Raw genomic sequence first — 13074 nt, forward strand, 5'->3', positions numbered from 1 at the left:
GGGGAGGAAAACACCCGAAGAAGACACCGCGGGAGGCCGTGAAAGTCCCGGGGACTCCAAGTGAGGAAGTGGCACTCCCAGCGCGCCGGCCCGCCGCCGCTGCCAGCTCCGCACGGCCTGCGGCACCGCGGCCCTGGAGGAGCGCGCCGTGGAGTTCAGGCTCCGCGCCCGCGCCGGGCTCCGCGCCCCGCGGGCTCCATGCGCGCTGCCCCGGGGCCCAGGCTCTTCCCCACGCCCATGCGGCCCCCCAGCGCCGCGCCGCAGCCACTGATCTAACCTCCCCCCGGAGACCGTCGTAGGCGCGGTGCCAAGCAGAGAGGGGAGGGCGAGACGGAGGGGCAACCTCTTTGGGACTAACTCATGAAGAACAAGGGTGCCAAGCAGAAGCTGAAACGAAAGGGAGCCGCCAGCGCCTTCGGCTGTGACCTGACGGAGTATCTGGAGAGCTCAGGACAGGATGGTAAAGTGCCTTCTCCCCTTTTCCCCCACCCCCCACCGCTTCTTTTTGTTTCGGAGCGAGAGAGGGAGACTCTCGTAGGGCGTGTTGCATTCAATTCACAAGTTAATGTATTCCAGGCCTGTGCGCTTGTGGTACTTTTTTTAAACAAAAAACATATATGATTCCTAAGGTGCATAACGCTGCCACCCCGACGTGCAGAGGTTATGTCACTCCTTCCAGTTGTGTCACACTGGCCGTTAATGGGCGGCGCTGCCACACGTCTGACCGGCTACTCTGGGGGGGGGGGGGGGGCGGTGAGGGCGTGAGAGGTCCTGCTCCCAAAATTTGGATGTCGGAGGGGAAGGATGAGGGCTGGACCTGAGGGATGCTGTGCAGTGGGCTTCTCTGGGCACATAATTATGACCGCCTTAGGTGTCCCTCCAGGGCTCTCCAATTTCGTCTGCTCACATCTTTTTTTATTAATGTGCTGGAAGGCAGGGGGTGCGGTGGATCCTGGCTGGGGGAGTGGTTGCACAAACATTTTCTGAATTTCTGAACTGATGCCAAATATATAGTACATCCCTCCCTCCCCCTTCCCAACCCTTCAGACCCTTTACCTCCTCTGGGCTTTCAGAGGAGCATTTGGTGTGTCAGACAAGAAGAGTGTTGTGAAAAGGTCAGAGGGCCTTGATTTTAAAATAGTTTAGGGCATGAAAGAGAAGAGGAGAGCCTCTCTGTTTTCAAGGTCAGATTGGAGAAAAAGGAGTCCTCCAGAGTAGAGACAATTTAAACATTTGTTGGGGGGAGGGTGGAAGAAAACAATCTAGAACAGAATAATGGCATTTGAGGTTAGAAGTTTTTAATCATAGGGAAAGTTGGGGAAATTGAGCATTAAATGACTCCTTTTGTAAGGTTGACTGGCCTTGCATTTATCCATGACAAAAAGGCCTTGTCTTCAGAAACTTCAGTGAGAGAAGAAAAAAATCCACGATATGGGCCTTGTGTTTATACATAGATAGATACAACAAAGGGGGGAAACTGAAGGGCTAGCTGGGCAGTAATTCTGCCTCCAGGAAAGTAATCTCAAAAACTATTTGATTAGCTCATATCAAATGTGCATCTCAAAAACAGAGCAGTGCTTTTGTTTCTATATCTTTTTTTTTTTTTTAAGACTCAGCACCACCTAGTAATTTGCAGTGGTGTGATATTCCTGTGGTATTCTTGAGTTCAGAGGCTGCCGTGTCTTTAGGACAAATGAATGGCTTAGTTATTTTACAGCTTGAAGGACCACAGGTTTCAAAACTGCCTCTTTTAAAACTGGGACACAACAGAGTCAATTCATTTAATCCCATCCAGCAATCTAGAGAGGTAGATTTGAAATAACATCCTTGAATTGATTTTTTTTTTTTTGAGAACTCCAAGTATGCATCTTAACCACTACCATCAGACATTCAGAATGAAATGTTTTCCTCCACCTGTTTTTTAACAGGGGGACTTCAGGGTCTTGTCCCGGTTCACTTATGAATGTTCCCACCAAGTGGATGTTAAACTCTGGGCCCTCGCTCCAAAGCTGAGAGGTACATGGAGGTGCGTCTTAGCCCTGACCTGTTCTGACCATGTCACAGATCCTAGGATAAGCAAAGAATCCCAGGGTTCTATGAAGACACCTCAAAGGCAGCCTTAAACAGTTCCTCTTTCACTTGATTTATATTTTGAGTTTTCTTACATGTTTTGAATGGGGGAAAAAAAAAAGAGAGGGGGATACTGCTTAAAGAAAAAAAAATGTTAAAACCAGTACCCAGTGCATCCTGCCCTGGGGAGAAGGGGGGAAGCCCAGAGAGGTAAACTGACCTGCCTAAGGTCATACAGTTAGTCATGAAGGATGCAGAGGTCTCTGGCCCACTTGGCTCCTTTCCCCTCCTTGGCTTCCTTGTCTAGGCCAACATTCTCCTCTAATGATTTTTTTTTTCCCCTAAATTGAAAGCAGACAGTCCTGCCCCAGAATCAGCAAGCTTTCAAGGCTGACATACCTGAATAAAGTTCAGCTTTGAAAGAGAAGGAAACTGACCCACTTAATGACCCACCATTATTGTGCCACGTAGGAATTAGGCTTGCCTAATAAGCGCTTATGTAAAATGAGAATAATTAGGATTTCTTCTCTCTCATATCTAGAACTAGTCAGGCAGCTGTCTCATTTTCTTTAGAGGGTAGCATCAATAAATAGCATTGAGGCTAATGGTTTTCTCTAAAACAATGTGTCCTCCTCATGACTGTTCTGAAACATGCATTGGTCTGCCCCCAGGGAGGAAAAACTGACTTAGGCAGTGTTCCTTTGCCCATGACCTTGGAAGTTCAGCCCAGAATGCTGAGGGTGACAAGTAACTAGGATCTAGAAGGCTGTCACAAAACTAACATTGTGCGTGCTAAGTCACTTCAGTCGTATCAGACTCTGGGCGAACCAATGGTCAGTAGCCTGCCAGGCTCTGTCCATGGGATTGTTCAGGCAAGAATACTGGAGTGGGTTGCCATTATCTCCTCCAGAGGTTCTTCCCAACCCAGGGATCGAACCCCAGTCTCCTCTGTCTCTTGCACCGGCAGGCGGGTTCTTTAGCACTAGTGCCACCTGGGAGCCCCAAAACTAGCATCACAGTTCCTCAAACTTTGGGGGTCAAGGATGGAATGAGACAGAAAAAATGGATTCAGGTCTGGGGGCACAGGGCAGAAGAGAAGAACAGAGATGTGGGGGATCCAAGAAAACCTCTGTGTGCGAGGGAGAGGGAGGGAAATCTCTGAGCTGGGGTACAAGACAAAGCTGGCTGGTGACAATTAAATGTTCTCAGGTCACCTGAACATGGGGAATTTACACCCCTGGACTGAACAGAGAGGAAAAATGTCATTTACTTCTGCAATTTGCTGTAGCCGAGTCCTGCTGCATTCAGTTAAACAAACCTGATGGGGCAAGATGTTTAGGTGACAAATAGGTTTTCATCTTTGAGCAGATGTTGCTTGGGGCCAGTTTCGTCTTTAATCTTTAGGAGGCTGATGAAAAACAGAAACCTTTTCTTAGAAGACACCCTCAGAGACACACACATATAATGTCCTGTGTCCAGTTTCTGTGGGCATCCGCACATATGCCAGGTTCAGATCCTGCTGTTGACTGTCCCCAGCTGCAGACAGAGCTGATGCAAATGGCCAATTTCCCCCTTCTGCTTCAGTGGCCACTTTTCTCCAGCCTGGTGCGAACACCCAAGAATGGGATGAAGTTGCTCCTGGCCAACCCGGCCAGCTTTTCTCTCACCTACCCTCCAGCACAGTGGCTGCTGCCTCAACGCCCAGCTCTCCCCTGGGAACCAGATAATTTTCTCCTCCTGTCTGGAATAGAGAGAGAAGATCATCCCTTCGTCACTGCTGATGCTGAAAATAGTCGTTTTCTCTACCTCTCCCCTCTGGGCCAAGTGCCTTGGGTCTTCGCACAGTGCCTGGAAACACTGGGGCCAGGAGTCAAGGGACCAGTAAGAGAGCATTACAGGAAAGCTGTCTTCTGCCTCTATTCTGGTCGCACTCTCAGAGCTGAGGGCTTCCTCACTCTCCCCAACAATCTCTGCCATCTGACTCACTCCTGGGTAACCACTGTCGGGGTGGTGGTTTGCCATGATGGCAGCACAATAGAACCATGTGGGGAGCATTAAGAAAAGTTGATGTCTGGGCCTCCTCTCAGAACAATTAAATCAGAATCTTGGTGCATGGGTATGTTTTAAAAGCTTCCTAGATGATTCTTATGCAGGAAAAGTTGAGAACCACTGCTTATAGTGCAGGGATCTATAGATCATTTAGTCTCTGGATAAGCAGCCTTGACTATTCAGAAGGTGCCCTCTGAGTGTTTGATAAGAACATTGTTCATGAAGGTTTTTTCGAGTTCTTATCACGTTGAAAAAGAATATGTACTGATTTAATGGATGTGAGTTTGAGCAAACTCCGGGAGATAGTGAAAGATAGGAAAGCCTGGTGTGCTGCAGTCCATGGGGTTGCAAAGAGTCGGACACAACTTAGTGACTAAACAACAATATGTATGTGTGTGTATTCGATTTGGGGAATTCTAGAAGGTTCATAATGAATAAATAAACACCCATTACGAAATAAAATTTTCAAGCTTGATGAGAGTAAGATGGCCCTAGTACCTCAAAGAACAAGGATAAGGCAAGGGGAACGTTGAGGTGTAGTTATTCTAAGTGTACTTCTTAGACTAAGTCATTCTCTTACTTTGTTCATTCACTTATTTAACAAACAGCTATACGGTGCTGTAGAGGTATGGTGGAAGAGAAAGAAACAGATACCCAAACCTCAAGAAATTTATAGTCTAAGGGATGTGAACAAACTTTCAGAAACCAATGGCTTTGAAGTTAGTTGTTATAACTGAAGGAGAAAATGCAAAAGCTCTTATCTTTGATTAAACAGACAAGAAACCCAAACATAAACAGGACAAAGTCTGAGCAAGGAAGGTGAATGTTTTTCTGTTCAATAGATTTAACACTGAATGAAGAACCAGGGCAAGGGTATTCCATTGGCTTAGTGGTTTCCTTCCCAGCATCTTGCCTGGCACATCATTATCACACCTTCCCTAGCTAACTGTCCATCCTTTGGGTCTCAGCTGCTTCTGGAAACCTTCCTTGATCCTCCCAAGTCAGGTGCCCCCTGCTGGGGGCTTCCATTAGGAGTTCTGGAAGCGTGCCGCCTAGAGCAGAATCCAGACTTTGCCTGTTCCCAGCTGAGTGACTGTGGAGCAGGCTACTTATCCCCTCTGTCTCTCCCTTTCCTCGTTTGTAAAATGGGGATAAGGGGACTGATGTGAAGAGAAATGAGTTACTACGAGCAAAGCACTTAGAAGAGGGCATGCATAAGGTAAGCTCTAAATGTAGCTTCCCTGGTGGCTCAGTGGTGGAGAATCTGCCTGCCAATGCAGGAGACTCAGGTTCGATCCCTGGGTCGGGATGATACCATGGAGAAGGAAATGGCAACCGACCCCAGTATTCTTGCTTGGGAAATCCCATGGACAAAGGAGCCTGGCAGGCTGCAATCCATGACGCGACTGAGCAATTAAACAACAACAACAACAAATGTAGCTATTGTCATCATAACATTGTGGATGTGCCCTAAAATAACCACATACTATGTATGCCATGACCGAATGAATGCGTGAGGGCTCCCATGAAACGAATAAATAATATGATCTGGTAAAGAATCTGCCTGCAATGCAGGACACCCCGGTTCAATTCCTGGGTCAGGAAGATCCGCTGGAAAAGGGATAGGCTACCCACTCCAGTACTCTAGCCTAGAGAATAGTTCACGGGGTCGCAAAGAGTCAAACACGACTGAGCATCTTTCACCTCACTTTCAGATGGGTTAATTAATTACCAAGAGGGACAGGAAGCAGATTGGTTGCCCCACTAAGCGGAGAGTTCCCAGAGGGATTTCCCAGAGCCACTGGGGAGTGGAGCGTCAGTAGACAGTGGTAGGGGAGCAAAACGTCAACCTGAAACTATAGGGCCCTGAGAAAGATCTGAGAAAGATACCCTGTCACTCCCAGAGCTGCAGGGAACTGAAAGAGAAGTCCTGGAGGTGGAGCTTGTGGAGACAGAACAGCCACCTCCTGGGCTTGCGTTTGGAGAGGTATCCCCAAATCTGGGCTCTCACGGTGAAACAGGAAGAACTAAAAGAGGAGAATTAAGGCTTTTAAACCTGAAGCAAACTAACTGACAGCATGAAGCCAAACTGTAAGTAACTCTGTATGGTCTGGATGTGGCAAACAACCCACCCAGAGGATGGAAACAGCCATTCCACCTACGTACATCCCTCCCTCCTGCCCACTCTCCAGACCTCTGCCAAGAGCCCCTTGACCACAGGCATAGCCTTGCCCTTCCTCCACCCCATAACCCCCACTGGCAGCTGCCTAGATGCCTTCTAACCTCAGGAGACCCAGGCCTTTAGACAGTTAAGGAAACCCTTGGTCCCGTTGCCCCAGACCTGCCCTGGAGCCCAGTGGACCATCTGCCGGGGCAGAGGGAAACAGGTTGAAACTAGAAACACATTTTCCCGCAGACGATGCTGTGGGTAGATTATCTCCCCAGTGCCATTAGAGCTGTGTTTTTTGATGCATTCTTTTTCTCCCTGCCTCCCTTAGTCCATTAGGCATCTGTGGGCTATCCTGGAAACTTTCTTCTGTGGGAGTGGGGCCTGGGGAAAAACACATAAATTCCAGAAGCTGAGCAACCAAGGCAGTTCTGAATCACTGTTGAGGACCAGTTGTCCCTGGGAGTCACTTCACTGCAGAAAGTTTCCTGGGATTTTGTGGCAGAGGGTGCGAGAGGAAGACAGGGCTCAGAGGCCCAGGACTCCATCTGGGGATGAGAGGTGACACCCAACTCCTCTTTATTAGATATTGCAGCTAAAAATGTCTGGAGCAAAGTACCCATAGACCCTCAGGTTGGGACTCCCTGGTGCTTCCTCCAGAGCAGGCTGCTTAGGGTGAGTTGTACCCCGCTACCCCATCCCTGGTTTCAGGACTCCACTTCCCTCTGTGTGGTTCCTTCACACCAGTCTTGAGGCCCAGGAACACGGCTATGCTCGCTCTTTTGGTTTTCTGGGTTTTTTTTTTTTTTTTTTTTTTTTTTTTTTGCTTATTGCTTGTCCTGTATTGAAGCCAAGGTGGCATTTTCTTTCTAACTCATCATCACACTTCCAGTTAATTTTCTTTTTACTTGCGGGTGCATGTCCCACCTGATCTTCTGTTTCTTTTTTATGATTCTATAATCGCCACGTGTCAGTTTAATGAGTTTTGGTGTTTCTCCCTCAAAGGACCGTCCTTGAGTCCTAATTAAGGTGGGGCCACAGCCTGATAGAACTTTAGGCCATCTAAATCGCACCCCCGCCCTTGTCCCTCTAATCTGCACCACCACCTCCCCGCCATGCAATTTTAGGTCAGGCTTAAAATAAAGGACCCCTGAGGAAACATGCTGATTTCAATTCAGAAGAGAATAGATACTGGGGCTAGATTTTTAAGAGCAGCTTTTTGATAGAGAAAGATGAGAATGTTAGGCTTCTAAAAGGAGGAGGAGGAAGGAGAGAAGGAACCCGGAAATGAAGCTGAGCCCCAAATCACAGCTACTTGTTATTTTTATTAGTAGAATTACAATCTACATTGTTTGTTTACTATGTGCCAGTCACTTGATACATACAAAGTAATATTTTCAAAATCTGTACGAATTCGGACGTTTTCCCCCTTTTTATAGCGGAGAAAACTGAGATCCGAGAGGTTAAATCACTTGCCAAGATTATTGAGATAAGAAAAGCAGAATTTAAATCAAGATCTGTCTGACTCCCAAAGCCACGCATGGTCTTAGGCACAAACACAATTTCCCAAAATAGCATATTTCATAATTTGACATTTATGTCATAGTTTTGTCCGAAAAAAAAAAAAACCAACCTGCAAAAAGTGGCCTTTTCTCGCTTGCATTGTTCTTGCCCCAGCCTAGGTCTGGAATAGTAATAATAACAGCTAACGTTTGCATAGCCCTTCACCCCTACCTACTTGCTTTCAAGTCCAGCCAGGCCCCACCTTTTCCTCCCAGGCCCCTCCCTGACCACTGCAGCCCCAGTCCTCCTTCCTTCTTGGAACAGCCCTTGCCTGAGTCTCAGAGGCACCCAATTTAGTCCTCATTCTCCTCGTTACCCTGTTTTCTCACTGGCTTTGTGTTTACAAGGCCGTGAGCTCTGTTAAAGGTGGGGGCCTTGGGCAGCTCATGCAGACTGAGGAGCTCGCTGGCCTCCCCCAGGCCAGCACACCGCTGATGTTTGGTTTCCTCCTCAGGAAGCCAGAGGGAGAGCCCTCCTAAGAAGCTCAGGACCTGGGCCATGGCTGCCGTGCTGCTGGAATATCAGGAATCCAAGACTGTCCAAGGTTCGCCACAAGGGCACAAAGCTCCTCGCAGATAGAAACAGACCCAGGCTTTGCGCAGGGCGCCCCGGAAACATCACCTTTCCCTAATGCCTTGCCAGTCACTTATTGATATGAACCACCTTCTTGGTGGGGTCTCAGAACCAACTGAGTTTGTAGGATCGAGTCTCAGGCACTCTTTGTTCTAGTTCAAGTGTGGCTGATGCATATCAGGCCTTGGGGCTATCCCCATGACCTGATGCTGGCCAGTATGATGCCCATGACCAGTATGCCTCTGGGCCCTCACCACTACCCCCAGAGGGTGGGGGGGGAAGGTCACCCTCCCCAAAAGCAACTTATACCAGCTCTTGCTTTACAGACAGCGAAAAACTGTTTGACATATAAAGCAGCAGTCTGGCAAACTACAAATCTGTAGCTTTCAAGAATTGAGCTAATTTGTGTAATTACGTATATTTCTTTCCCTAGCTTTTTTCATGTTTTTATTCAGAAGCCATCTTATAGGGGGCTTTCAATTCAATGCAACAAATATTTAATGGGACTCTAAATGCTAGACACTCTGGGGTTCACAAAGATGCTCTCAAGTTGCTCTCAGCCTAGTGGGTTGTGTAAGACAGGGAAACAACCAAGTATGGAGGATGTAAAGAACAGACTTTTGGACTCAATGGGATATGATTGGAAAGAATAGCATTGCAACATGTATATTATGACATGTAAAATAGATGACCAGTCCAAGTTCGATGCATGAAGCAAGGCAACCAAAGCAGGTGCTCTGGGACAACCCAGAAGGATAGGGTGGGGAGGGAGGTGGAGGGGGGGGGGGTTCAGGATGGGGGAACACGTGTATACCTGTGGCTGATTCATGTTGATGTATTGTAATTATCACAATATTGTAAATAACTATCCTCCAATTAAAACAAATTTTTAAAATTTTTACCAAAAAAAAAAAATGTACTGAAAATGAAATGAGGGCTCTACAGAAGCTGCAAGAGAAGATGTTAACATGCAAGGCAGCTGAGTGAAAGAAAACTATGAGTGGGTTGTTTGTAAAGGGAAAAAAATCAATAAAACAATAAACATCATCTGACCGGTGAGGAATGACGGAGATGTGGGGAGATAGAGCGGTTGGTTTCTGCAGACAGGAAGCCACATGGCTTTGCCTGATACTTGTAATTGGTCACACCCTCCTGAGCCCTGGGGGAGAAGATGCTGAAACTGTGGGAAAGGTAATTGAGAGTGACTTCTAACGGCCAGGCTTGTTAAGGGGAGACCCTGGCTGGGGGGGTCAAGCTATCTTCAGTGGCAGCAAGTGATCTACCATCAGGAGAAGGCACTATGGCTGATCACAAGTGTGGCAGCTGGTTTGGCTGTGTCTGTGCCCTGCCCAAGAGCAGGGGAATGGAAAATTCTGTTTAAAGGGAAAACTCATAATGTTAACTGACCACCCTAATTATGTTTCCTGCTTAATCAAACACTATGGCATAAATGTGCAACCTCAGTCTCTCCCCACTGTGTGTCAAAAGTTCTTGTTTTGCCCCCCATTTTATCTTTTTATTTTTTGGCTGAGCCATGCAGCTAGTGGGATCTAGGTTCCCCAACCAGGGATTGAACCCTGGCCATGGCAGTGAAAGCTTGGAATCCTAACCATTGGGCCACCAGGGAACTCACCCTCCCCCATTTTATATATGAAGACCAACTCAAGGAAGTGAAGCAACTTGCCTAACATCACCAAGCTAGGAATTGGGAGAACCAGAACTCAAACCACGTCTGCCCGACATTCAGTTCCCTTTCCATGGCTTTGTCTCCTCTGGACCCAAACCGCTGCAGTTATGCTGGCAGTAAATCTGTCTGATATGCAGAGTTCATTTACCCATGCACTGTCAAGGTGATAAGTTCAGTAGGATTTAGTTCGACTTTACTAAAACTGCTGGCATCCCCAGTTTTTCAAAGTCAAACATGTAGGTTCCAAATGGCAGGATTCTAAACAGAGAGCATGCCCTGTTACCATAAGTAGCCCCTTCCACCACTGCTTTCCCATCTGTTTCCTGCATGCTGAGTATTATTGGGAAACAATGATGTCAACTCTTCCATATAAATCTACACCTCCCTGCTCGCCCCTCCCCTACAATGCATATTTTTGTTCCTCTTTCTGGCTTTTGTCTTACTGTTCTGTTCTTTAAGACTCATGATTTTTGGCGTCCATTGTTGGCTTTCTTTTTAATAAGTTTTAGCTATTTAAGCTGCATTGTGGCCTTCAAAGTGCACATGCTTTCTTGGGTCCATATTTGGAAAAGGCTTTGTTTGGCTAACAGCTAGAGTATGGGCCTGTTGTTAGTGAAGAGAAGCCATTTTGCTTTCTGGAAAAGCAAAAGCTGGATGCAGGGCTCTGAATCTGGCTCAGAGATGAGGGCACAGACCCCACTCAGGGGCTCTTGGGAGCTGCATTTAGCTGTTGGACCCTGGGCACAGAGCCTGCAGCTGAACATACCCACTGAGTAATCTGTATTCCCTCACCCAAACCTGACTGTCAAACAAGTCATGGTTTCTTCAGTTCCCCCATTTTTTTTTTTACTGCCCCTAAAGTCAACTTTGTTTCTGAAAGGAATGGGAGAGCTGTTCTGGAGGCAGGTGGGAGGGAAGAGTGTGAGTTGTGAATTCTGGGTTTAAGAGTTCTGGACCTCTCTTTTTAAGGCTCTGGCAATGATACTCAAACTCTACCTGGCATTAAGTTTGACTAAAATTGTAGTGTTTAATTAAAATTTTAATCAAAAAATTTAAAAATATTGGTCAAATTTTAGTGCACTATTAGGACACTATAAAGAGTATTAGAGATACTCCTTTAATTCCCTTTTGAGTGCCTTGAAACAAAATAGACCTGTAGCAAAAGTTTCAGATGGGCGTTGCGTAGGTGCTGCAGTATCTGGGTCTGGGGAGAACATGCGACTGCTCGGAATGAGTTCTGCAGAGACAGGGCTGCCAGCTGCAAGTGCGCCTGCAGGTCGGTGTTCTGAGGTCAGCCCCTCAGAGACTCTGCTCTCGGAGGTCTGAGACGGGACCTAGGAATCCACATTTTTGAAGATGAGCTCCAGGTGATTGTGGTATCTTTGGCCTACCGATCTCACTCTGACAAGCTTGTAAAAAGAAGCAGCTAAGTGAAACCACATGATTTTTATTTTTTTCTTGTTACACTTTTTATATTGCCCCAAATTTCAACAGTGAACATGTATTTTTTACTACTTAAATTGAGAGGAAAAATCTTTTAAAACTATGATGGGAATGGGGTGTCTTGATTCATTGAATTTTTCATGAAGCCATTTTGTTCCACTCTTTATTTAAAAGAATAATCTTCATAACGTCTCAGTTTGGTTTCCTGCCTTGATAGCTTCAGGCTCATGAAATCAGTTAATCTCTCTGAGAAGCAAAGCATGTAGCAAAGTGGTTAGTGTGTGGCTTTTATGCTGATAGTCTGCCTTGGTTCAAATCTCAGCTCTACCCCATGCTAGTTTTGTGATTATGGATAGGTTACCAAACCTCTCTGTGCCTCAAGTTTCCTCATCTGTAAAATGGGGTTGTGAGAATAAAAGTGGGTATCACACAGGGTCATTGCGAGGATTAAATAGGCTAGTGTACTGCCTGGAATTTAGTTAACCTTCCATGAGCATTAACTACAGTTATTTCCTTGGTGATTAGAAATCTTAACCTGTTTCAGCCTCATTACTCAGAATGTGGTTCCTGAGTAATGCTACAGACTTTCAAGTTGAGAAGGAGCTGAGAACAAATATTCCAAGGCCTCCATATACCCCTAGGAGCTGCTTCTTCTTTTTTAAAAATTCTATTATATACACATATGGAGAAGGACATGGCAGCCCACTCAAGTATTCTTGCCTGGGAAATCCCATGCACAGAGGAGCCTGGCGGGCTATAGTCCATGGGGTGGCAAAGAGTCCGGCACAACTTAGTGACCAAATAGCAACAAACAGATATATGGGTAATTATTTATTTTCTTTGGTTGAATGCATAAAAATGCTAGTTTTTAGATTCTCATCAGTTGATAAATATTTCTGGATGGGAATGTGGTAAAATTTCTAAATTGAACATTTCTTTAGTAATCAGAGAAAGAAAACAATTTAAAAACAAAACTGGAAAGAAATAAAATGAGGGTTATGGGTTATGGCAAAAAGCTGTAATCATAGTGACAGCCCTCCGACCTTCTACTTTTCATCTGTATTTCAGGAGAGTTATAAATCTGGCAAGTGAGTCTGTTTGTGTCATTGATGGAACAGGGTAAGGAGGGGTTTTCGCCAGCCTGTATGACATTTCACATATGTCTGTCTCTTTGCTCCACAGTTGCATTTTGACAGTTGTCTGATAATCTGGCTCAATTTTAGGCTGTATGAAGAGCATCTTAGGCTGTAGAGTGTGTATAGATTGAGGCTGCACTCTTAACAAGTTGGATCCAGCAGGGAGTCTGTGTTCATTTCTCAGTGCTCCATTTGAAGGTGGAAACTGATACACAGATGTATATTGAGGAAGGTGATCAGGATGGTAAAGTTTAGATGTTTATTACCGCTCATGTCCAGCAGGGCTTCCCTGGTGGCTCATAGAGTAAAGAATCTGCCTGTACTGCAGGAGACCTGGGTTCGATCCCTGGATTGGGAAGATCCCCTGGTGAAGAGAATGGCTACCC

At 46.2% G+C, this 13074-nt stretch overlaps 1 protein-coding gene across 1 annotated transcript in view; it reads left to right on the plus strand.

The window, feature by feature from the left end:
• Positions 1 to 23: 23 nt before the first annotated feature.
• ARHGAP31 (Rho GTPase activating protein 31) overlaps positions 24 to 13074 on the plus strand; it is a 117482-nt gene continuing 104431 nt past the window's right edge. Inside the window, exon 1 of the mRNA XM_006057617.3 lies at positions 24 to 460. Within this exon, the coding sequence (XP_006057679.1) occupies positions 361 to 460 (100 nt within the window). The 5' untranslated portion in view covers positions 24 to 360. The remainder of the gene's footprint in view (positions 461 to 13074) is intronic.

This window comes from Bubalus bubalis, chromosome 1 (genome assembly GCF_019923935.1).
Source record: "Bubalus bubalis isolate 160015118507 breed Murrah chromosome 1, NDDB_SH_1, whole genome shotgun sequence".
NCBI lineage: Eukaryota > Metazoa > Chordata > Mammalia > Artiodactyla > Bovidae > Bubalus > Bubalus bubalis.